The sequence below is a fragment of the Rutilus rutilus genome (genome assembly GCF_951802725.1).
Source record: "Rutilus rutilus genome assembly, chromosome: 13".
NCBI classification, from domain to species: domain Eukaryota; kingdom Metazoa; phylum Chordata; class Actinopteri; order Cypriniformes; family Leuciscidae; genus Rutilus; species Rutilus rutilus.
In genome coordinates this window covers 26533276-26559887 of record NC_140218.1, presented here as the reverse complement: position 1 = coordinate 26559887, position 26612 = coordinate 26533276, and the positions used below count along the sequence as shown (strand labels likewise).

General features: G+C 39.2%; 3 protein-coding genes across 6 annotated transcripts in view; 2 read left to right on the top strand and 1 right to left on the bottom strand.

Annotated features, from left to right (window-relative positions):
* The window catches only part of plxnb1a (plexin b1a), an 80359-nt gene extending 76772 nt beyond the window's left edge, over positions 1-3587 (top strand). For both annotated transcript variants that reach the window (XM_084428917.1, XM_084428916.1), the window contains exon 38: positions 1401-3587. In XM_084428917.1, the coding sequence (XP_084285043.1) occupies positions 1401-1505 (105 nt within the window). In that variant the 3' untranslated portion in view covers positions 1506-3587. The remainder of the gene's footprint in view (positions 1-1400) is intronic.
* A 5773-nt stretch (positions 3588-9360) lies between these two features.
* On the top strand, positions 9361-16453 carry LOC311302841 (SRSF protein kinase 3). 2 transcript variants are annotated; one of them, XM_084428926.1, is made up of 13 exons: positions 9665-9740; positions 10933-11061; positions 11280-11383; positions 11480-11588; positions 11701-11788; positions 11856-11943; positions 13187-13293; positions 13364-13532; positions 13639-13712; positions 13878-13985; positions 15249-15318; positions 15403-15495; positions 15626-16453. In XM_084428926.1, exons 3-13 carry the CDS (start codon positions 11293-11295, stop codon positions 15808-15810), a joined length of 1182 nt encoding a protein of 393 aa, XP_084285052.1. In that variant the 5' UTR covers positions 9665-9740; positions 10933-11061; positions 11280-11292; the 3' UTR covers positions 15811-16453. The 2 variants fall into 2 exon arrangements, with proteins under 2 accessions (XP_084285051.1, XP_084285052.1); XM_084428925.1 differs by lacking the exon at positions 10933-11061 and having other exon boundaries at positions 9361-9740.
* Positions 16377-20637, bottom strand: slc16a7 (solute carrier family 16 member 7). 2 transcript variants are annotated; one of them, XM_084428923.1, is made up of 5 exons: positions 20555-20637; positions 20072-20308; positions 19614-19757; positions 17570-18406; positions 16377-17504 (listed from the first exon to the last, which is right to left on the bottom strand). In XM_084428923.1, exons 2-5 carry the CDS (start codon positions 20286-20288, stop codon positions 17254-17256), a joined length of 1449 nt encoding a protein of 482 aa, XP_084285049.1. In that variant the 5' UTR covers positions 20289-20308; positions 20555-20637; the 3' UTR covers positions 16377-17253. The 2 variants fall into 2 exon arrangements, with proteins under 2 accessions (XP_084285049.1, XP_084285050.1); XM_084428924.1 differs by having other exon boundaries at positions 17127-17504; positions 20550-20617.
* Positions 20638-26612: the final 5975 nt, after the last annotated feature.

The following is a 26612-nucleotide window of genomic DNA, read 5'->3' as shown; positions in this document are numbered from 1 at the left end:
TAGTACTAATAAACAGCCTCTAGTTAATAGTAAGAGTTGGAGAGATACAATTTTATTTTATATAAAATCAATTTTGCGTTAAGTTTTGTGTATGATTGAAAATATTTGATTATTAAACTGAAATCATATTTAAAGGGTAGCTGTTTTTTTGTCTGTGCTTGATATTGAGTTATTGATATTTGTATGCTCTGGTGTGAATAGTGATGAGGGCATTCACAGCATGTTTTTTTCTTTTCTTTGGCACATGTGTTTAGTGGTAGCAAAGCAACCTAGTAACCATAACAATCATACACAGTATTAAAGATGACAAAAATAGACTACTTGTAAACGTGGAGCAAGATGTCACATTCAGTCACTTGACAAAGACATGAGCTGTATTCCAAATCACCCCTTATTCTCTCAATCACTATTCATGACTCCACTAATATTGTTCACTTGAAGGAGTGAATGAAAACGAGCGAGTGAATTCGGAGTGCGCCGGAAGGGCTGACGCTTTTGCATAGTTTGTACTTGCTGTTTAATAATCATTTGAAACGTATCAAACTGGCAGCTCCAGTAGTGATGAAAAGATTTATCTTGAACTCTGTCAGGGAAACTAGCATGTATAAACCTTAATTAAACAATTTAATAATCAATTAAAAATGAATTTATACTTGAATGATACTACGCTGTACCCACATTGGACCAGCGGTTTGGAAAACAGATGGATTGATGATTGAGGTGTGGTCGCCATCTTCTGGCGAGACGCGGGAATTCATTCGGCATGCGACTCTCACAGTGCATTATGGGTATTCTCTAGCTGTTGAGTGTACATCAGTTGTACACTCATTATCGCGGTGCATTATGTGATTGAATGAGTGCACTCCATACTGTCCACTATGGTTTCGGACACCACTGTAACTGGCTGTCACCTCAAATAGTGCCCTATTTAAGGGTATAGGGGGCGAGTTCAGACACAGCCATTTTCTTCTAAATAAACTGTAAAAGCTTGTTCTGTACCTTCACAACTTTCAGATGTCAGATAGATGGATATGAAGGGATATGGAGTATGTTTTACAAGAAAATGCTACTTCATTCTTTCTACTAGCAATTTCTGAGTAGCAATTGTTTCCTAGCTAAATCCTACACCACATTTCTTTCAGTGTAGCACCTACCGCTCTGCAGATCCTAATGAAAGGATCTCTACAGTAAGCTTAATTAACATTAGAAATGGACCTTGGTGGGAAAACAACAGTTTAAATTGTATAATATTACCCTTTTTACATTGTCTGAAACTACACAGCCAACTTAGAGCTGTGATAATCATGTGATAATCATCACAGCGTGATGATTCAGACGTCAGGAAATAAAAAGATAGCCCATCCTCTTCATGTCTAAAATATGTCTCTTTGTCTCTTCAGATCATCACAGCTTTAGAGGAGGACTCCACAGCTCAAAAGATGCAGCTGGGATACAGGCTCCAACAGATCGCTGCAGCTGTGGAGAATAAAGTCACTGACCTTTGACCTGTAACCTCGCACAGACACTTGAAAAGACTGTAAAAGAGACAAAGCCAATGACAGAGAGAGACCAGAGACCTTGCCAAAAGGCATGAACTCTTACTTCCTGAAGACTCCAGAGCACTAAGGAGAACAGAGGATATTTGAGATGGATCGTCATGATTAAAGACAGCATTCCCAGATTCAGAAGCGTGAATCTCTCCTCGAGAGTTACACACGTTCACTGTTACTGGTACTGAGTCTTTGTTTCATCCGCACAGCCGTCACTCGCCAAAATGCTCCAGTGCCTGTGAAACTACTGTTTTCAGCGCCGCCTTGCCTGTATTTAAAAAAGAAGTCTTACGTAGACCAACTTACTGTTTGGCGAGTTCTTGAGAAACTGTTAACTCGTGCATTTGGTGTGATGTGCTTAATGTGTCTTAATAAGAGCTCAAAAGGAAAAAACAAAACGAAGCATGGCTTCTAAGGACAATTACATTTTTTTTTTTTTTTTTGCTCCAGTACTCCCATAGACCTTTTATTTGTTCCGAATTATTTTTATTTTTTTATGAAAAACACTGGTTTAAGGGACCTCACCCTAACAGGGCCATTTGAGATGTTTTCCTACAGTATTATATACATTAACATGCATGGATACTCACGTGAATTCAGAGATTTTAGGTTGGCACATGCATGTCGCGTGTGCATTTTATTGTCGATTACGTTTGTGTAAATGGAAGGTTAACCCGATTAACACTCTTGATTTAGGTAAAGAGGTTTCATGTAACGTTCACAATGCTCTCAGTTGTACATTTGTTCATAGTCATTAAGGTTTGTTTCTTCAGTGTTGATGTGTGCTTTTCGATGTTTTAGGTTGGCTTTCAGTAAAAAAAAATAAAATAAAATTGCGTGCCTGTCCCAAATGTGTATATCTGCGCTGCGGTACATCCCTGCACACTTGGCCGAGATAGTTACTACAGAAGTATTTAATTTATGCTTTTTTTTGTGCAATTATGACCATCCTTTCAAACTTTTGAACAACTATTTTATGGAAGCTTGTTTCTGCCATGGTTTAAAAGCTAAAAAAGGAAGGCCTAGGCCTAATTGGGACTTTATTTCTCAGAATTGCGACTTAATATCCCACAATTCGGACTTTAGAACTTGCAATTGGGAGTTTATCTAAAACTCTGAGGGGAAAAAACGCTAGAATTGTGATATAAACGCACAATTTCAAGATATAAAGTCAGAATTGTGAGAAATAAAGGTGCAATCCTGAGAAATAGACTCGCAATTGTGAGATAGAAACTCGCAATTCTGTGAAAAAAAAGTCAAAATTGAGACATATCGGAGATCATTTTAGAATGTGTGATATAAACTTGCAATTCAGATTTTTTTCATGTTTATATCTCACAATTCTGGCTTTATAACTCCAATTGCTATTTTATATTACAATTCTAAAAGTCAGAATTGAGAGATAAAAAGTCGCAATTACCTTATTCCGTGTTGAAAATGAGCTTCTATAATTTTCAGTTTATTTTTATCGCTTTTGTTACAAATTAATTTCCCACTCTCACTCTCAATGCTTGATTTTGTTTTGTCGATCAGATCATGACTAACATTAATTAGCTTTTTTTACTTTACGTTTTCTGAACACTGAATGCACATTTCAGGGTGAACTAAATTCTGTCGTACAGTGCATTGCTCGCACGTTTTACTTTCTTATTGATTTTAATGTATTTATTTATTTATTTTGTGTTTCGATTGATGTACAGACCAAGTTTGGTGATTATGATCCACCCCCAAATTAAAAATTTACTTTTTTTTTTATATCTTGTAATCTACAGCGATCTGACTGCAATTGTCAAAAAATTGTGTTTGTTCAGATCTCTTAATAAGCATTCATGCAGATATACTGGTCTTATTTTTGCTGTAGTTCACTGTTGTGCTTGGTGTTTTATACGTATGTGTGGCTGTGATACACTATAGATTATCTTGTGAGTCTTGCACAGGATGCGTTGGCCTGTTTGAAGCGACTGTAAATTCTTTCTACCATCTGATGTTCTTTTACCTGTGCATTTGTATTGTAAATAAAATGTTGCTATAACTCATAAAATGTTTCAGAAGTTGTCAGTTGTTCTGTAACCAACTGTTAAAAAGTTACATTTTAAGACAGATTTGTACTAGATGTCTTTAAGGATATGAATTACAATTTTTAACTGATTCAAAAATGGTACCATTCAGTAATTATAAATAAGTAATGCTTGAATGAAATCCTTAGACTGCTGGAAAACCGATTTCGGCATCACATCCTTCAGTACAGAGGGTAAAGGAGGTTTACCTTATAAGGGCTTTCTATGTGTGCTGCTGTCAGCCAGGAAATGTGCATCTGTCTGTTCTAAAACCAGCCTCTGCAGGACCGCAACAGAGAGACTGTGTATATTTATCCTCATACAGTATCTTCAATCTGTCAGAGAAAAGACCTCGAGAGTGTCTGTAGGTGACAAACATCAAGATTTCTGCTGCCTGTGTGAAAGTGAATAGCTGTAATCTAAACGATTACTCATTATAATTCATCTATAATCCATTCATTTATTGACAAATTGTTTTAATCGTGGTGTTAACCTGGAAAAGCCTGACATTTCTTCCCTGAAAAAATCTGAAATGTTTTGTTTTAATGGACAAATTATTGAACCTTTACACAAAATGTTTTTGTTGTTTTGTTTTTTGAGTATCATTTAATACATCAGACTTTTATGGCTCATATATGTCAGTGAGCTCACACTCGAGGAGGGGAAAAACAAGTTTTATTCAGCCCAAAGTGAACATAAATATGCAGTTTGGTGCAAGTTGATATCTGGTAATGTAAATCAATGAAATCTAACAGTATAGCAGAGTGCTTACATGCAATGCATACAGTACAGTATATATATATATATATATATATATATATATACACTCACCTAAAGGATTATTAGGAACACCTGTTCAATTTCTCATTAATGCAATTATCTAATCAACCAATCACATGGCAGTTGCTTCAGTGCATTTAGGGGTGTGGTCCTGGTCAAGACAATCTCCTGAACTCCAAACTGAATGTCAGAATGGGAAAGAAAGGTGATTTAAGCAATTTTGAGCGTGGCATGGTTGTTGGTGCCAGTCGGGCCGGTCTGAGTATTTCACAATCTGCTCAGTTACTGGGATTTTCACGCACAACCATTTCTAGGGTTTACAAAGAATGGTGTGAAAAGGGAAAAACGTCCAGTATGTGGCAGTCCTGTGGGCGAAAATGCCTTGTTGATGCTAGAGGTCAGAGGAGAATGGGCCGACTGATTTAAGCTGATAGAAGAGCAACTTTGACTGAAATAACCACTCGTTACAACCGAGGTATGCAGCAAAGCATTTGTGAAGCCACAACACGCACAACCTTGAGGCGGATGGGCTACAACAGCAGAAGACCCCACCGGGTACCACTCATCTCCACTACAAATAGGAAAAAGAGGCTACAATTTGCACGGGCTCACCAAAATTGGACAGTTGAAGACTGGAAAAATGTTGCCTGGTTTGATGAGTCTCGATTTCTGTTGAGACATTCAGATGGTAGAGTCAGAATTTGGCGTAAACAGAATGAGAACATGGATCCATCATGCCTTGTTACCACTGTGCAGGCTGGTGGTGGTGGTGTAATGGTGTGGGGGATGTTTTCTTGGCACACTTTAGGTCCCTTAGTGCCAATTGGGCATCGTTTAAATGCCACGGCCTACCTGAGCATTGTTTCTGACCATATCCATCCCTTTATGACCACCATGTACCCATCCTCTGATGGCTACTTCCAGCAGGATAATGCACCATGTCACAAAGCTCGAATCATTTCAAATTGGTTTCTTGAACATGACAATGAGTTCACTGTACTAAAATGGCCCCCACAGTCACCAGATCTCAACCCAATAGAGCATCTTTGGGATGTGGTGGAACGGGAGCTTCGTGCCCTGGATGTGCATCCCACAAATCTCCATCAACTGCAAGATGCTATCCTATCAATATGGGCCAACATTTCTAAAGAATGCTTTCAGCACCTTGTTGAATCAATGCCACGTAGAATTAAGGCAGTTCTGAAGGCGAAAGGGGGTCAAACACAGTATTAGTATGGTGTTCCTAATAATCCTTTAGGTTACTATCTATCTATATATATATATATATATATTTATTTATATTTATATACATTTCTATAAATTATTTACATGGTTAAAACTTTTTATAACGATATATATCGTTATAAAAAGTTTTAACCATGTAAATAATTTATAGAAATTTTGCGTATACATGATAAAATATACCCCATGTATATACCCTGGCCTATAGCCTATACATGATAAAATCACATATATAAAAATGTTGCAACAGCAATTATAATGTTTGAAAAAAACAAAAACCTGATTCTTTTGACAACCCGGCCTACAGAAATATGTTTTTGGAATGTTTTACTAATGTTCCCATTAAGTTCCCATTATTTCTTAATTCTTTTCTGAACTTTCAAAACGTCTTTTAAAAATTTATAAAAACGTTTTTGGATATATCATATATGCAAACATTAAAGAAACATTCCATTTGATCATTCTGCAAACATTATGGGAACGTTACTTTTGAGTGTTCTCTGAAGTGATAATTTTTAAATGTTAGACGAACTAAAACATTTCAGAAAAAAAAAAAAATTTCATGTAAGAAAAGGTTTTTGTGCTAACGTTTTGAGAACATTATTAAAGACTATTCTTTTAATGTTATTTTAAGAATGTTTTTTAATAACTTTGAGAGAACCTTGCCAGAAGGTTCCCTGTTAGCTGAAAGGACTATAGATCATTAGCCTTTTAACCAAGCTTGTTAATCAATGAAGCAGCTTGGTGGATTAATATAGAAGTCAATGTTTAATGGCAGTTTTACAGCTATTTAAGAGTCAAAACCTTTCATTTTATAAATTGAGTTTAAAGACATTTGTATACACATTACTCTAAGTACAATGGTTTGCTGGTTGAAATTTTATCCGAGAACAGAAGCAAAGCATCAACAGCTGATGTTATTGAGGCCAAGGTAAAGCTCAATACACCTTTAATGGAAGATAAACACCCTCAACTCGAGCCCATATAAGCTCATTCACTCAAAGCTTCTCAAGGCCTATTGAATCCTCCTCATTGCTAATGAACTCCTCATTCGTTTATCATGTGCCTTGTGAGAAATGCCTCAGCTGCTTTCTCCACCACATAATTGCTTTTGATTTGTTACAGTCAAACTGCATTATCAGTTTGGCAGTTGGCAGTATGAGAATAGCAGGGATCTATTAATGACCCATGATGCCATTTTGAGGCATGTCCCATTTAGAGTAAAGCCCAGGGGAGAATACTTGAGGAAAGGAGGAAGAGAACCCATGTAGACAAGAATGACCTCCATTCATTAAAGCTCTAGAGATGTATTTTATTCATCATCAGGGTTTATTAATCATTAATCAGATTGAAAGAGCGTAATAGCTTCTGTAAATGCATTTAATAAGGCTGACTTAGACTGCAATTCAAATTAACATAAAACAATATTCAAAACACATTTTGCTTCCATAATGGGGTGCATTTCTAAATGAAACAGGGTATTTAACAGAAAAAAAATGTAGGGTGGGACTTGAACAGCACTAAATGTCACTTAATACCAAAATACAGACCTGAATTTTGTTTGTAACAATAGTCCACTGAGTTGAACCCATGTGCTATAATAATACATGAGACAATGGAAACATGAGGGCTTTATTCACAAGGACTAATGACATAATAAGACACCTGTAAGTAATCAACACAATGAACCTATGAGAAGACAGAACTGATCACATGAAAAGGCAATAGGTGTGTTCGACTTGATGTGGCGCTGCACAGACAGATTGATGTATGACATCAAAGTACCACAAGCGATTCGAAAGCATATGGAGCCGTCTGGTCTCTAATCGCTCTCCCAGTACTTTGATACACCGATTGGTCTGAGAAGCACCACTTCAAGTAGAACACACCTAATAAACCAAAACACGGAAAGTCCAGGAGGTTGGTGGAGTGGAGGAGGCCCAGGGAGCGGGATAGAGGGCCAGGCCCATGAAGAGGAAGTGGGCTTGGATCATGGCATAATGGCTGACCATGGAGCTGAGGGCCGTGGAGCAGAGGGCCGTGGAGCTGAGGACCGTGGAGCTGAGGACTGTGGAGCAGAGGGCCGTGGAGCTGAGGACCATGGAGCTGAGGACCGTGGAGCAGAGGACCGTGGAGCTGTGGACCGTGGAGCTGAGGACTGTGGAGCAGAGGACCGTGGAGCTGAGGACCGTGGAGCTGAGGACCGTGGAGCTGAGGACCGTGGAGCAGAGGACCGTGGAGCTGAGGACCAAATGAAGGACCGAGGACCGTGGAGCTGAGGACCGTGGAGCTGAGGACCTTGGACCTGAGGACCTTGGAGCTGAGGACCGTGGAGCTGAGGACCGTGGAGCTGAGGACCGTGGAGCAGAGGACCGTGGAGCTAAGGACCGTGGAGCTGAGGACCGTGGAGCTGAGGACCGTGGAGCAGAGGACCGTGGAGCTGAGGACCGTGGAGCTGAGGACCGTGGAGCAGAGGACCGTGGAGCTGAGGACCGTGGAGCTGAGGACCTTGGAGCTGAGGACCGTGGAGCTGAGGACCGTGGAGCTGAGGACCGTGGAGCAGAGGACCGTGGAGCTGAGGACCGTGGAGCTGAGGACCGTGGAGCAGAGGACCGTGGAGCTGAGGACCGTGGAGCTGAGGACCAAATGAAGGACCGAGGACCGTGGAGCAGAGGACTGTGGAGCTGAGGACCGTGGAGCAGAGGACCGTGGAGCTGAGGACCGTGGAGCTGAGGACCGTGGAGCAGAGGACCGTGGAGCTGAGGACCGTGGAGCTGAGGACCAAATGAAGGACCGAGGACCGTGGAGCAGAGGACTGTGGAGCTGAGGACCGTGGAGCAGTGGACCGTGGAGCTGAGGACCGTGGAGCTGAGGACCAAATGAAGGACCGAGGACTGTGGAGCAGAGGACCGTGGAGCTGAGGATCGTGGAGCTGAGGACCAAATGAAGGACCGAGGACCGTGGAGCTGAGGACTGTGGAGCTGAGGACCTTGGAGCAGAGGACCGTGGAGCAGAGGACCGTGGAGCTGAGGACCGTGGAGCTGAGGACCAAATGAAGGACCGAGGACCGTGGAGCTGAGGACCGTGGAGCTGAGGACCGTGGAGCTGAGGACCTTGGAGCAGAGGACCGTGGAGCTGAGGACCGTGGAGCTGAGGACCGTGGAGCTGAGGACCGTGGAGCAGAGGACCGTGGAGCTGAGGACCGTGGAGCAGAGGACCGTGGAGCTGAGGACCGTGGAGCTGAGGACCGTGGAGCAGAGGACCGTGGAGCAGAGGACCGTGGAGCTGAGGACCGTGGAGCTGAGGACCGTGGAGCAGAGGACCGTGGAGCAGAGGACCGTGGAGCAGAGGACCGTGGAGCTGAGGACCGTGGAGCTGAGGACCGTGGAGCAGAGGACTGTGGAGCAGAGGACCGTGGAGCTGAGGACCGTGGAGCTGAGGACCGTGGAGCTGAGGACCGTGGAGCTGAGGACCGTGGAGCTGAGGACCGTGGAGCTGAGGACTGTGAGCAGTGGGCTAGGCCACGGAACATAAACCAGAGGACTAGAACATGGGGCGTGGAACAGTGGACGAGACCATTGAGGATCAGGAGGACATGAACCTTATTTTTACACTACTTGTCATGTCAGTGGTAAGTGTTAACAGGCTCATATTAACCGCAGACAACTACTGTCTCTCTCTCTTTCTCTCTTTGTGTTCTCCAGCTGACTGGTGGGTATTTTCAGCACTACATGCAAGACAATGCACAGAAACCACAGCAACTTGTGCTCCAGACTGCTCCAACTTTGTGCAGCTTATTTTAGTTGTTGGATGATCAGCAGTTCCTTGTTAATGTTTTTTCTGCTACAGTGTTTTTTTTGTTTTTTTTTTTGCCATGGTTTGTTTTGCTTATGCCATAGTTAAAATGAGCAGCACAGACACCTGTCTCCTAAGAATATATCTCAACTCTGGGAGAGAGAGGGGTGGGGGGAGTTGTAGGTGTAGAAAATGAGAGGGTTGTGGAGGGTTTAGAGGAAATCTCCCCATAAAGCCAGAGGAGCATCTATATGCAGCTTCAGACCTCTGATGAAATCATGCAAACAAACACAACCAATGTGATCGGCAGCAAATCGTGAGTACTCAGCATGCTTCTGGATATATTTCAGTGTAAAGGCATTCAGAAAAATATTTAAAATCTGAGCTGCTGCTGTTGGGTTATTGGTTTTGGATCAGAGATTCACTCTGTGGCCTGTGGTATAAAGTAAATCTCCTTCAATTCTTATAAAAAAAAAAAAAGAAAATAAATGAGAGTTCGCCTGGAATTTTAGGACTGTGAACCCTGGTCTTTAGGACATGGATACTGTACTGACCAATTGGTGCTGGCAGAAATTTATCCTTATATAACGAAAATGTCTGCTTTATATTTAGATGAGAGTTATGTCGTTTTTTATATAGTATGTGCTTTATATTAGCTGAGAGTTTCACATTATCTTATTTATGGTTTCGATCTTATTTGGTCTTTAGAAGTAATTCTCAGACTACAAATCATGTACAACCTTTGATCATTTGAGAACATCCACCTAATTTACCAAATTTTTGAGTGCCGTTTTAAGAACTTGACATAGTAACACATTTAGATTAACAACAATATTTCTGTAGTTGAGGTAAATTATGCTGCTGTCCCCTAAACACATACATCACAATATTTATATTAGGAATGTTGTTGTATGTGTTAAATGCATATTTTGCAAATATTTTGTAAATAATCTATAATTATATATTATAATAAATATTATCTTATATGAAAAACAATATAGTATGTTATAAAAATAAATAGGCCTATATATAAAATTATATTATAAAAATGAGTTGTTGTTGTTGGGTTTTTTTGTGGAAAAGTCTTAAAACATTTACTGTCTGTCTGGAAGTGCTTAGACTTCCGCTATCAGGCTGGTTGCATTATTTATCCTGCTTAAAATCAGTTATAAAGTTATAAATAAAATATGGACCAATAAAAATACCAATTTAAATTAAATGTTTTTTTGTTTTTTTGTAGTCTACACTTGAGTGCACCATCTGTTGTACATCTTGTAAAATATTTGTATGGACTTAATATTTTTAATGGGGAAAAAGTACTGTAGTCCCATATTCATGCAGTGATATTACCATGGTGCTTCTTTGCATGTGTCAGTAAAGTTTCTTTCACTATCAGTCAAGATAAAATTGAACAGCTTGTTTGACTGTGGGAATGTGTCCCTCACGTTGCCCTCCGAAATCTTGTGTGACATTAATGACAGACAGAAAGTGGCATGATATTTTTTCAGGTCACGGTTCAGAGATCCGGCTGTAAACTCCCACAGCAGCGGGTGTTGAGATCTAAATGCGGTGCTGGCTTATCTGACCCTTCGTGAGCCAAATGTGTCAGGATAGAAGAGCTATACTGGACGTTTATGGTTGTCTAAGAATACACCACAGATTTAGTATTTTGCATTATGCTCCATTACATCAGCAACCACTAAATTATTTATACTCACAGGAAACTATATTTTCAAACACATTTGCAAAGATTAATGACTCTCACTTCTTTTGGCATAATATGTGATTATGCATGTATGAATAGTCAGATGTAACTTTAAGATGATAATATATGCGTTTTTGGGTTCTAATGCAGGTCTCATGTAGTTATGGACTATAAGCTGAAAAAAGTAAGAAATTACGAACACCTTGAACCGGATTACACAGAGGAGCATGAAGATCCAAAAGATTACTGCTACGGTATTTATTTATTTATATATATATATACATTTTTTGTAAAAAATATTTTTGGACATAATTAGCAGTAATGATAACAGTTCATTGATCTCGCTATAGGTGGCTATCATCCAGTCGAGGTGGGAGATGTGTTTAATAAGAGATACAAGGTTCTGTCAAAGCTGGGTTGGGGTTATTTCTCTACTGTGTGGCTCTGCATTGACCTCAGGTACTGAAACTTTGTGTTCGCACCACATATCTATGCATTTCCGTGTACTGAGGCGTATAAGTGTTTATATGTATGTAAAAGTTCTTAAGTGTTCATGTTCGTGGTTTTGCAGGTCAGGCAGGCATGTGGCAGTGAAGGTGTTAAAGAGTGGAGCTGGATTTACTCAGGCTGGCCAGGACGAACTGACATTACTGCGATGTGTGAGTGTCTCTCGCTCTTTCTCTCTCTGGTTGTCTGTTTCTATTTCACTGTGTTCCCTCTCTCCAGGCCAGTGGTCCCACCGCCCGTAACCCTCTTAAAAGACATATAGTGCAATTACTGGATGAGTTTAAGATAGCAGGTGTGAACGGGATCCGTATCCTTCCTTAAAATGATGTATGTGAAATGAAGCACCACCCCATCTAACAAAAAATGTTCCAAGGACTTTTTGCTAACGTTCTAAGTTATGAAACATTATTTCTGAATGTTCTCTGAATGTTCAAAATGAACAAAGTTATAGTCGATCAAAGTTTCGGTTCTATTCTGACTCGGAAAAAAGTCCAAAACTGACTTCTACCCCCTCTGAGGCTCGCGGCCTGTCTGAACGAGGCCAGCACAGATTTTGGCCAATATCTCGGCCGCCCAGCTGTCTATGGATTCTGGGCTGTTTTGGTACGAAAGGGCCCCTCGAGATCTATTATCGACCTGAATTTGAAGGTTCTAGACAGATGGGTTGAACAATTATTTTTATTTTTTGGGGGGTTATGCAAACTTTAACGGAACATTCCAGTTGATTTTGCAAACATTATGAGAACGTCACTTTTAAATGTTTTCTGAATGTTCTGAAAATAAACACTGGACATTAAACGCTATTCATCACATTTTCCTATGGACCGTAATATTAATGTCCCTTTATGATCATATTGAACAGTTTAGAAACAGTTTTGACACTTTGTCAGTATCATCTTCAAGGAAACCAATGGGCTTCTCCAAGCAACACAGTGTTGTTTCATTCCTGAATGAATCAGTGTGTTTGAACAAATCGGTTGAGTGACTGATTCAAATGACTCATTGAAACATTAAAACTTGTCGCCATTTACTGGCGTATTGGTGTACCTGAAAGAGTCACTAAAAATCTCTAACATGCACTAACATATAGGTGCGGTCACATTCGTGACATTTCAGCTAAATTTCAAGGGCAAAAAAGGTACATTGTCAATAGTGTAGCAATGTATGAAGCACATCTCACACAAAAGTCACTTTCAAACCAAGCAGATTAATGTTGGTCAATGTGGCGAATTCTTGTGATAAACATGAACATGAGCGAAATATACATGGGGAACTTTTCGCCCTCAAATAAAACTCCCGATCACGCATATTCCTGTTGAAATGATGGGGTTTCGACCGGGGAAATTTGCAGAGAAAATGCGACCGCATGTGGAACAATACAGTGAAAAGTTGCATAGCCTAATGAGCACTCTTGGAACGCCACTCACCCAATCAAATTCAACAACCAGAAGTTGGGCTGTATAAATTCTGTGCTGTGGGAAAGTTGGGGTGTATACTTCGTTTTTATATAATACAGCAACACAGTTAGTTGGTTCTTGACCACTATGTAGATATTTGTTTGGTGTTGGAGCTGCTGGGGCCGGACTTGCGCTGTTGGCAGATGTGTTTTGGTAGTCCAGGTCTCTCTCTCACCTGTGTCAGACACATCATCACTCAGGTGAGACACTATGTGTAGAATTTAATTCTATTTTAAATAGCATAAGACCTAAGAATTTTATCTGTCGCAGGTGCTTGAAGGTCTGGAGTATCTTCACCGCCACTGTAAGATCATACACACAGACATCAAGCCTGAGAACATACTGCTGTGTCTCACACCGCAGTCCCCATCTCATCCTCCAGGGGGCGCACTACAAATGCACACTTCAGCTATTAAAACCACAATACTCCAGGATCCTGGTAAGAATATCAGTAAACATAAATGTAAAGTAAATCAAATGTAGCATTTATGTTAAATCACATGGATTTAGAGAGAAGGCTGACATCATCTACTTCTTCCGTGTAGGAGCAGCTGGAAAACCTGGAAACTTGGATAAAATAACAGTGAAGATTGCAGACCTCGGCAGCTCATGTTGGGTGGTGCGACACATTCAGTGAATGCATATAATGATTTTGTAAAGCTAAATAATATGCAGCCTGGTCTTGTGAAAGGATATTATTGATTCACTGAATCAATGAATTAGAGCAAATCACTTGATGTTTAAATCTGATTAGATTACCTAACCTCTTTTCTTGTTGTTATAGTACAAACACTTCTGTCAAGAGATCCAGACCAGACAGTATCGCTCTCTGGAGGTTCTTCTAGGCTCTGAATATGGACCTCCAGCTGACATCTGGAGTGTGGCCTGCTTGGTGAGTCTACAGCTGGAGACAGTGTTTAACGAAAGCTAATGTCACACTGAAAGCCTTGGTGCTCAATTCTTAGATTTTTTTCACATTATTACACATATATGCTATCGGAATCGGAATAATGCTATCAGAATAATGCTGCCTTCACATGCTATCGGAATTATTGTACATACGAGTTTACTAGTTAAAAATTGGACGTATTCCAAGTCGTATTTACCACTGGGAAGCTCAGGGATCATTTTGATACCCAAGATCTCGAGATGGGTGGGCCAACATGGCGGAGGGGAGAACGATTACCGCTGTTACTGCTTTTCTTTATTCGATTTTTCCACAACAGCTAAATCACCTTGTCTTGTCATTAAAGTAGTGCATATTTATATATATGAATAAACATTTGAAGCATATTGTATCTTTTATACACAACAAAAATAGCCAATATTTGACCGAAATTCCAGAATTGTCAGTAAACTGACATTCTAGATAGCGCAATTAATATCTGGTTGTCAATGAATGGGACGCTAAATATAATTTTGGCTTTAATACGATTTTCCCAATAAATAGTAAATAGGCAAGAATACACCTGGTGTCCTCCATGATTGTTCTTTCTGCCAGCAAAGCACTAGAATGCGACGAGCTCATAACCATGACTTTAAAAGTGGGAAGTAGGTACATTCTGATAACACGTGAAGGCGGCATAACTGACTTCCATATTCACTGAGTAACCAAACAACTATCGGTATGTAAAATGTTTGGAGTGACTCCCATCAGTGCAGAATTGTGATGAATGTTGATCTAGAGTGACATAAAAGTCACATGAATTCATGACTGCTCAGACTGAGGTCACATTGCAAAACATCTGATCTCTATCGGATATAGGCCCTGTCCCAAATGGCACACTTCATATGCACGTTTGGTCTTGTGGACTTGCAATTGCTGCTGCATACGTGTGTCCATTAAGTCCACAAGACGGTAGAGTGTCCCAATGGTCATTTAAGGTTTCAGAAGGGTGCTCACGAGCGTCCCCTTTTGCGGTTGATATGCGCACTTTTGCCGAGCTAGCACCGCAGCAGACTTCTACCCAACAGTCAAAGAGGCGTTGTGTCACTAAAGTGTGGACTCGTATAGGAAGACCGCAAGTGTTTAGAGTGCCATTTGGGACAGAGCCTTAGTACCACATTATGGAAGTGGCCCGAATCAGGTTCATAGTTCAAAATCATAGTTTTATATTGTGAATCATTTATTTTTATCAATATTATTTTGCACCAGGCATTCGAGCTTGTTACTGGTGATTCCTTATTTGAACCCAAAGGAGGGCAGAATTTCTCCTTAGAGGAAGGTAAGCCATTTAAAAGCAACCCTCAGTATTTTTATTAGAAAAGTGTACCAGATTTGTGGTGTTGATGGTTTCAATTACTTTTAGACCACCTGGCTCATATTATTGAGCTCCTGGGTAAAATCCCATTGTCAGTTGCACTGTCTGGGAAATATTCCTCTGAGTTTTTCAACCGCAAGGGTGAGTAGAATACTAGATTCGTCTTTCCCAATTTATCTTGGTGAGGCAACTGGTTAAATGAATCAGTTTAATGCAAGAGTGATTTGTATCTTTATTAACAAACTGTATAATTATGTTCGTCGTTGCACAGGTGACCTGCGGCGAATTGCTGTCCTCCGTCCATGGGGGCTGTATGAAGTGCTGGTGGAGAAATATCACCTTCTCCTCAGAGAGGCGGCGCTTTTCTCTGATTTCCTTTTGCAAATGTTGGACTTCCTGCCAGAGCGGAGAGCCACGGCAACTCAGTGTCTCAAACATCCCTGGCTAAAACTGTGAGCCTTTCTGGCTTCTTATACTTGAAATTGTATTGTGCACTAGGTCTCCATAAGATTTCCTGTCCATGTCCATGCATGTTTTGTTCATGGTGAATGAAAAGGTCATGCTTTAATTTGTCCAAATAGGGCTTAAATGAATAGTTCCCACAAAAATTTAAATTCAGTCATCATTTATTCATTCTTATGTTGTTCCAAACCTTTATGACTTTCTTTCCTCTGTGAAACACAAAGTAAATGATGACAGAACGTTCATTTTTGTGTGAACTGTCTCTTTAAATAATGATGGCTGGTTCTGTAACATACGTGAACAGCATAGCAAATGCATTTAAATCTGTGAAATACGTTTAAATGTTTGGTACATACATTCCAATCTTAAATAATCCCTGTATTGCTTCTGTGCATATATGACAGACTAAAAAGCCATGATGACCATAACTGATCAGTTCGGTTTCTTAAATAATATTGGTGCACTGAGATGTAAGTGGTGTGTTCTTGAGTTTAGAGATGCTAAACAAGCCATTTGTTTTGGTAATCAACATGTAAAAAAAATGTGTTTGAGATCCCATAGATAAATACATTTTTTATTTCTTAGGACATTTTACTTTAATAAATTTGTCAAGGTGAATGTCTGTTATTGTACAATCATCTGTTTGTCCATCTCCATATTTTCAGACTAAAATTAAGGTCTTGAGTTTCAGTGTTGTAATTTTTAAAGGTAGGGTAGGTAATTTTCATAGAGGCTAGCAATAGCGAGCTAGCTTTGTAAGCATAAGATCCCACCCTCCCTTCAAAACACATGAACGCATACAGCAGGGAGCAAACAAAAGCATCATGAGATGGTGTTAACTCATGTCTCAAAGCACATAACATTATAATAATAATGAACATAAACAACTTGAAAGTGCACAGCACTGCTACCTGACTGCTGCATATTAATTTCGTCATTGATAGTGTTGACATAGAAACGCATAAATCCGAGTCTGAAGACGCAAACAGCTCCGGGTAGAACGTCACGGGTTGCCATCTCGTAATTATGGTAATTACGACATGCCGTGAACGCAACATAAGCTCATTGTTTTGTTGTCAAAATAAAACAATACATCATTTCTACACACGTATGTCTAACTCTGCATAGCATGAAACGCGCTGATGATGTGCGCGGAGGTATGGATATGTTGACAGACAGGTAGGACATCTGACACAAAAAGCACACAAAAGATTTCAACTATAATTTTAAGTAGAACTTAAAATATAAAAGTTAATACAATTTTTATAAATACTATATCTTTATATAGGCATAAGGACTAGATAGATAGATAGATAGATAGATAGATAGATAGATAGATAGATAGATAGATAGATAGATAGATAGATAGATAGATAGATAGATAGATAGATAGATAGATAGATAGATAGATAGATAGATAGATAGATAGATTTAATTCTAACAAGAATTGTAGGTTGAGTCCGCTGCTTCCTCCTCTGTGCAGAGTTTGACCTCATCCATGGCAGCAAGCTCTTTAGCTGAGCCAATCTGTAGCTCTTCTACCTTTCTCTGTTTCTGTTTCTTTTCCTCTTCCAACCATCTGTAGTTGTAATAGTTCATGATGAAGAGGAAGACACCTCCGGCCAGCATCATCACACCACAAGCAAAGTACATGTATTTATAGTCCATGAAGATGTCAACCAGTAAACCTGAGGAAGAAACCTGTTAATAGACTTCCTGAACAACACGGAGAGATATAACAGTGAGGACTTACCAGAGATTGGTGGTCCCAGCAGGACAGGCCCACACTCTATAATGGTAGCGATCCCAACCGCACTGGAGAACCGCTGTGCTCCCACCAAATCCATGAGTACCTCGAAAAGAAGGGCACACACCATGCCAAAAGCCAGGCCAAAAAACACAGCGTACACCACCAGGCCTGTGTAACCTGGTAAGAGCGGACACATCAGATGGCACAGGCCATTATATATCACAGCGAAGCTGAAGAAATACTGGATCTTGGGCCTGATCCACCTGGTGTTGGCGACCAGACCCATTCCTGGACGTGCGAACATGTCCACTAGAGCAAATATGGAGAGCAGGAATGCTGCGGAGTATTCGTCTATGCCCTGATGCTTGGCATATGGTGCCAGGAAGACCACTGGGGCAAAAAAGCCAAAAAACATGAGCACATTTCCCACCAGATAGATGAGGAAGCCTCTGTGCTTGAAGAGGGTTACATCAATAAACTGGTTGACCTTTGCGGCACAGCCTGACTGCTTGGACTCGTCCTGTCCAGCTGTCTGAGGGATGACGTCCAGATCCCCTTTGTCATTTTCTTCAGAGGTTTGGCTCACTGCCGGTTTTATTTTTATCTTGATGGGCCGCATAAGGGCTCCAGCTACGCAGCAGTTGAGCACCACTCCTCCGAGGATGAGGAAGCTTCCTCGCCATCCAAAACGGTCAAAAAGAAACTGGTTGAGGGGAGCCAGGGTGGACAGGAAGACTGGGCTCCCCGCCATTGCCAAGCCATTTGCTAATGGCCTTTTCACAAGGAAGTATTTGCCAATTATCGTAAGAGATGGTTGCAGGTTAAAAGCTAAGCCAAAGCCTATAAAACAAAAGCATTTTATGTGCATTGCTCAATGAGTTAACATTTAACTAAGTACATACCCTGATGACATATTACTCCAATAAAAGTACTTGAGTAAAAGTATTTACTTCTGAATTTAAGTATCAAAAGTAAATGTACTGATTTGTGAGCATATAGATATAGCAAGGCTGCATTAAATTGATAAAAAGTGGCAGCAAAGACATTTACAATGTTACAATGTTTAAAATACTGTATGCTGAACTTCTAAACTTTCTATTCATCAAATAATCCTAAAAAATAAATACATCATAAAAACATATTAAGCAGCACAACTGTTTTCAACATTGATAATAATCAGAAATGTTTCTTGAGCATCAAATCAGCATATTAGAATGATTTCTGAAGGATCACGTGACACTGAAGTGATCCTGAAAGAAAGTTCACAATATTACTGTCTTTACTGTATTTTTAATCAAATAAATGCAGCCTTGGTGAGAATAAGAGACTTATTTCAAAACTGTCCCGACCCCAAACCTTTGAATTGTAGTGTAGAAATGATTTCTAAATAGGTTAGTGTCCAATCTAACATTATTATGAATTATCATCATTAGGAGTCAGCACACTGGAGCTATGAGAATCATATTACACCTGGTTTTTGGCTCATTTTGAGTCAGACAAATACAGTGATGTTAACTTGAGACTCACTTTGAATCAATCATTGAAACAGTGAGTTTATGACTGCTGCAAATCCGAATAGTCTAATTCACTATCACTAATGAATCATAGAACGTGATTCGTAAACCAGTTGAATACAGTTGATTCCTAAGAATGATCCGCTCACAAATCGGACATTGCTGTTGTTGGGTCTCAGGTCAGGTTTCAGTTTCTCCATGTCAAAATAACAAGGAATGGCATGGTTTTTTTCCTGAATTGTAGTGAATTAAAAAGTCAGAGCTCCTATTTATTGCTTGAATTTGACCCAGAATATTCATTTAAATAGACAGCTTTGACCTTGAGTTTGTAATCTTTGATCATTCACATGTAGGGGAGGAACCCCAGTGCACTGACACTGACCAATCAGAATGAAGCATGCTTTTTACTAGCAGAAGAACAATGTCACAAATAGGGAACTGAGTTACAATCTATATACTATGTTTATATGTGTTGTGGTCCTTTATGTCCTAATTTCTAAGGCTATTGCTGTGATTAACATTAAAATATGTACCTCCAATGACTCCCACGCATAAATACAAATGCAAAATGGTAGTGCCAAAAGACGCCGTTACCATAGCAAGCCCAACCATTAGCCCACCAACAATCACCACTGGGCGGCTACCATAGCGGTTGACCAAAATGCTGCTCACAGGTCCTGCAAGATGAGAGAAAAAGATGATGCAATGCTCATATTAGGTGTCATGAACCCAAAAGTAATACTAAAACCTTGACCTCTAAATTTGTTATACAAAATAAGACTAAAAAATAGAGCACAGCTCTGGCTTATTGTGCAAAAATGGGGACAAAGTAATCTCTGATTTGGGTTATTTGGTTACTTTTAGCACACATTGAACTGTTCTGCTCTGTTTGTGGGAGTATGGAATGCCAAGCAATGTCGTGAAAATGACTCACATGCATATCATTGTGCCATCAAATCATTATGCAAAGTTGAGTAATATGCTTTCTAACCTCCTGCATACATGGTAGCCAGCATGATGGAGGAGACCCAGGCTATCTCACTGTAGGAGATGGAGAAATACTCCTGGATTTCTTTGAAGTAGATGGTGAGAGACTTGGGGAAGGCATAAGAGAAGCCGATGGAGATGAAGGATCCCAACACCACGACCCACCCCCAGCCGCCATCGGGAGGGGTATCGCCCAGGTTTGTGCTAGCTGATGGGGGCATGTTTTCTTTTTAATTCCTCTCTAAAAGAAAAGAAACCCCATATGAATTCATTAGTATTTAATTAATTCATTAAAAGAAAAGAACATTGCTCTGAATTAACTACAGAAATCATGCAGGAACTTTCCTGTTGACTGATAAGTCTTTGTACACATTTATTTCCCAATGCACTTGATTTATTTATTGATAGCTACATTTCCACTAACTAAAAAAAAATGTATTCTAGGAGAAGGATATAAATGTCTGCGACACAAAATTAGTTACCTTACCTCTCTCCATGAGCTTCCAGGTGGCGATGTTCAACATGTCCTGCTTTCTTTATTTTCTTATCAGTTCTCTTTCTTGTTGTTCTCCATATCACGTGAAATGCCTTGCCCCTTTTTTAAAGAGAGAGAGAGAGAGAGAGAGAGAGAGAGAGAGAGAGAAACTAGACTGAAAGTCTCACCTGATCACAGTATTTGTTGAGAAGATAGACTGATAGTGTGATTATATTTCTGAAATCTGACCAAAGAGCAACTCAGAATTCCTGCATGAATTCCGGCATGGTTATAGGTTAATAAAATATTAAATTAAGTAGCATGTTATATGTACAATTACACACAGATATATAGAAACAATTAAAAGTTAACTTAAACTAAATAAAAAAACAACAAAAAAAAAAACAATAATGAATTATCAAATTAGTAGGACTTGCAAAACAGTATTGTTTTAGCATTTTTATATACTATTATAATAGGTTATTTATTAATATTTTGAACATGCTTTTATTTTTAAATGTTCAGTTTGGTATTTTAATTAAAATTTTTGTAATTTGTTTTTAGTTTTTTTATATTTCTATTAATATTACAGTTTTTTTTTTTTTTTTTTTTCTTAGACACTAAGGCCTGGTTTCACAGACAGGGCTTAGAATAAGCCCTGATTAGTTTGATTAGGACATTTAAGTAGCTTTTATAAATGTGTCTTAGAATGAATGGTGTGCATCTTGAGACAAAACAATTACACTGACATATTTTAAGATGTGTTAGAGCAAGTTACTTAAGGTTACACCAGCTCAAACATACATTTAAAGTCCAAATGAAATCAAAATGGACCCTATTTACTTTGTTAGCGCATATTACTAGTCTTGTGGTGAACAATTAATCCGAAGCAAGTTAAAACACGGAAAAAATTTTTGGGCTTCGTAATCTTTAATCAAAATCTGAAAATGCCCCTCCTCTCTGCATTGGAGGACCTTCCCTGATGACGTATGCTTGACGGCTTGGGTTGAGAAACGCTTAACCACTCCCCTCAAATCGTTAGTCTGCTATGAGCGAGAGATGGAGAGGAGGAGCACTAGAGTAAAACCCTGCCCTCTGTTCAATATTCCTTTTCACTGGGAAATACGTCACAGCACTGGAGAAAAGTCGTTTGCAACTTCCGGTTCACGGGGACTTTAAGTCTGGGACTAGCTTAAGCCTTGTCTGTGAAACCGGGGTTGAAAGTGGCACTTGAGGTCCACTCTGTGAAACCATTGATTCACTCATACAGCTAATCTTCAGACAAACGGTGCATCCAAAATCACATACTGAGTAGGTAACTACATGTGAATTTACTTTGTGAGCAAGTTCCATATAGAATGAATATGGGTAGTATGAATGAAATTTGGACATACTACATGATCTGCCATGTTGTTATTGCCACGTGACCTGTCGGTTCACTTCCATTCATAAATCCCCTACCGTGGCCTCATGGGATAGTAAAGTGACCATCGAATGCGCACTACTTTACAATCTTGGCGGAAGTAGTAAGTCATCAGAGGACTTTATGCCGTCAGTTTTTCGAATTCTTTAGAAAACTTATTTTCGATATTTCAACTTATATTTACTTATATAGCACATTTAAAAACAAGTCAATAAAATAAAATTCCTTGATCTTTTGACATGTAAAGGTAGGGACACCCCAAACTGACGCCAAAGAACTAGCGCTGATGAAAGTCGACTGTGTTGTCGCCTCGTGTCGCCTGCATCGGGGGCAAAAATCTGCACTTGAACACACTGAGAGAACTACAGCCGACTTTCAGCTAGCATGAATAGTTCTGAAAACTGTCTATTTCTGCAGATATATTCGTCTATATTCCTCATTCGAAATGGGAAACCGACGCTGCAGATACACAAACCACACAAGCAGCGTGTTCTTACCGTTTTTAATATGAATCCCCAGACAACAACATAGTGTCGGCCCAGATCCGGTCCATATCTAGTACGCGTGGAGTCCACATGTACCAGATGTGGCCCGGATCTGGGCCTACACTATGTTGCTGTCTGGGATCCTGCTGATCACTTTCTTTATTCCACTCCGCTCATGTTAATATAAAAATATTCACAGAGGAACACTAAGGTTAGATGACGTAAAATTAGAACAGCCTTCTATCTGTACCGGTTTGACTTCTTTGCTGCTGTTTTGCTATTATTCTCGTGCACTGACTCGTTCACCAAGCTGAACAGCCAATCAGAGTTCTCTCTCTCACCGACGGCCCGACATCGATTCTACATGCTGAATCGGCCCAAAAAACCCAACAGCGTCCGACTAGAGCCAACGGTGTGGAACACGCCGAAAAAACGACGTCGGCCCGATGGTGTGTCCCGGGCTTAAGAGGTCATTGTACTATAAAAAAAGTCCTGTAAATTTCAGAACTCAAAATGTCCTTGTTAGGCCAAAAACAGCTTTCACTGAAACCAGCTCTGTCACATTATGACGTATTAGTGCGAGAGAAACCGCCTCTGCAGAAACAGATCAGCACCTACTTCCATCTACATCATAATATATTTGTCCCTGCCCACTGGATATATAATTGTCCTCTTTAGCCACAATACTAATAGACAATTGATAAAACCAGGGCTGCATCCGTAAACTTAGGCAGCTGATTTTGTTGCCTTGCTGCCCTATCAGGCAATGACTTTGCAGGCCGCATTTGCGCATTAAGTCACCTCACGAAACTGACTTTTTTCGGACAGACTTCTGAGGCAGCGTAATGGTTTAATGATTTACAGCAAAATAGTGCAAGCTTTGGTGAATAAATAAGCGAATATATAATTACTACAGTAGTAACTTTTCACAAGAAATGACAAAAAGTGTCAAAAGTGGAAAACAATTTTAAAAAAATTACATTTACAAACAAACTGACCATGAGTCGCAACTTTCTTTATTTTTAGTTCAACTGTCACAGAATGGAAAGCACAGGATTGTGGGATATCAAAGGCAGCAAAGGATATGCTAAATCTATGCTGCCTTCAAAAATCGATCAGATGAGGGTCTCTCATGAGACAGAGAGCTAACTTTGGATTCGGATGTGCCTCGATGCCTTCGCCTTGGAATGCATCCTCCTCCCTAAGCAGCATTTTTACATTTTCGGATGCAGCCTAGGTCAAAAGTGTGACCATGGCTGTGCAGGGGCGGATCTAGAAAAATATTTATGGGGTGGCGAGAGGGGGGCAGGAATTTTTGAGGGGTGGCAACATATGGCAGACGTATATATACTGAATTTAATCACAGTTAAATTGGCCATAACTTTTAATTTGTTGCTGCCAATAGGGATGGGTGTCATTAAGGTTTTAACGGTATTACTACTCTTACCGATACTCCTTATCGATCCGGTACTTTAACAGTATTCTTATCGGTTCTTTTTGTTATATATATATAAAAAAAGGGGAAACAATTATTTAGAACACAATTAATATTGCTTTATATTTTGAAATGTAAAATAAATAGCAAAAGAAAAAGCAATGCTTTAACAAAATAAATAAAACATGTATGTTATGCAGAAGGGTGCAGGCTTTTGTGTTTTATATTCAGAAGACATAGGACACCAAAAACAAAGTACACATGGTCAAACAAAAAAAAAAGTATACAATTAAACAAATATACAAATTATATACCCAGTCCGTGCTTTAATTTCAACTAATACTAGTTCAAATAATTTAATCTCAACTTCCGGCAGATACTTAAAGTCTTGAAAAGTATTAATTAGATTTTTAAAATGTAAGGCCATAAAAAGTCTTAAAACGTGTGGCACGTGTCAGTGGCTCGCACTGTCACCTCACATTCACAGCAAGAAGGTTCCGGTTCATGTTTTTTTTTTTGTGTGTGTGTGGAAATAATGAAAAAACGAAAAAGGAACCGTTTATGCATTTTTCTACTTTCAATAATAAATCAAAAAACGACTGAACGAATGATACACGGATTCGGGAATAACGCTAAGAAAGAGAGAGAGAACAAGTCTTATTTTACGTGGGGTCTTACATTTTAGATGACACTTTGACTTAGACATATAAATCCTCTACCAAATTAAAACTAGGCATTAGAATTAGCGTACACTTATTTTTTTATTTAATTTTACAATTATTTGTATTATAGACTACATGCTTGTTCACGTGACAATTCGCTATTCGCGCATTTGGCGGCATTTACGACAGCATATCCTCTCATGCACCCGAAAGAAAGAGAAGGAGAAGAAAATGGGTAAATGTTCAATTGTAAGTAAGTCCATTCTTTATGTGCGTATGTGCCATATGTATCGTCTAATGATTGTAATTATTGTTTTAATAATGTGCGAGCTGACGTCGAGTTCGTGCACTCACGCTTTCACTGCGTTATGCAGAAATATGGCCTTAAAATCCCCCCGATGAGTTTTTTCCCTTATATTTACATGATCATATTGTAGTTAAATTACAATTTCACACGAGCAAGAGTGCCATTTCCCTCAAATATCCAATATTAAGCTGCAGACTCGGAGCCTAAATGACCAATAAGTTAACATTGTGAGTTACATTTTAGACACATAGTTTTTGTCAAAATTGTTTGTTTTTCCTTTATTTCGCCAACGAAAATTTCAAAATGAAACCACAGCAGAACAAGTCTCCATGCAACAGACAGCGATGATTTTTAACTGACTGAATCTGCATTTTGAACGAACGAATCAATCATTGATTCAATGACCCATCCAATAAAGATGGTCACTTGTTTATTTCTTGAATGAATCAGCAGTTTGAACGAATCGGTTGAATGAATGACTCGCTCATTAAGACAGTGACTTGCTGCCACCTACTGGCGGTTTTAGTTTCATATTTAAAGTACCTTTTAAAAGTTAAAATTAGAAATCATTTCATATTTAGCATTATTCATGCAATTGTAAGTGCAGTGTAAATATATTAATGACACATCTGATGCTGCTTCTGTGTCACCTATGCACTGCGAAGATGGATTTTGTTGATGATTTCATTTGATTGGTAATAGCCCTATTTCGTGTTAATATTCTTATTGAGTTGAATTTGAATGTTAGAATTTGACATAAAAGGTGATGAATAGGCTACATCTAATAAGTAAAAAAAAGCCCTTATAGTTAAACATTCCCCTGGAAATTAATTGAAGGTGGCAAATATTGCCCCTTAATAAAAATATATTGTTGTCACTGCTGTGAACTGACCCCCACATAGAATATGAATAATATGAATATGTATTTGTGAGTCAGCTGTCCACAACAGGCCTAAACCAGCCATTATACCAGCACAAAAACAAACTGCAAAATAGCATCTAATTATTAGCGATCAACAAAACTTTGAAAATATAGAGATATAGGCTACATTTTTGTCAATATTGCACACCCCTAAAGTACAGTATTTATTTTTATTTCTTCAGGTCTTAAAAAGCGGGCAAAAAGGCTATTATACTGCCTGCAAGTAATGAACAATAGTGCAGCTACACAGAAAATATATATCCTTAAAGGACTTTGTCATTTATGCATGGCATTTTTTGGTCTTTAAGGTATTGGTTTTACAAAATGTGCATTTAAAATGACCTAAAACTTTAGAAAGCACATTTAGATGTACAATGACATTTTTTTTAAATGGAATTTATATCTTTTTTCTTTATCTTTCTTAAATGAACTCACTGTGGTGCCTTGACAGCATGTGACCTAATGTGCTAATGTCACTTCACTTCCTTGCTGCCAAAAAAAAAGCACACTTAGCAAATACATTTTATTGCCTGAAAGAGATAGTTCACCATTCCTAACCTGTAGAGTTTCTCTCTTCTGCTGAACACAAAATAAGATATTTTGCAGAACGTTTGTAATCAAACAGCTGACGGCACCCATTGACCTCCATGGTAGGCCTATATATTTTTTTCTGACTATTAAAGTCAATGGGTGCCGTCAGCTGTTTGATTACAAACGTTCTGCAAAATATCTTCTTTTGTGTTCAGCAGAAGAGAGAAACTCTACAGGTTAGGAATGGTGAACTATCTCTTTCACCTTTCTTTGTAAAACCAATACCTTAAAGACCAAAAAATGCC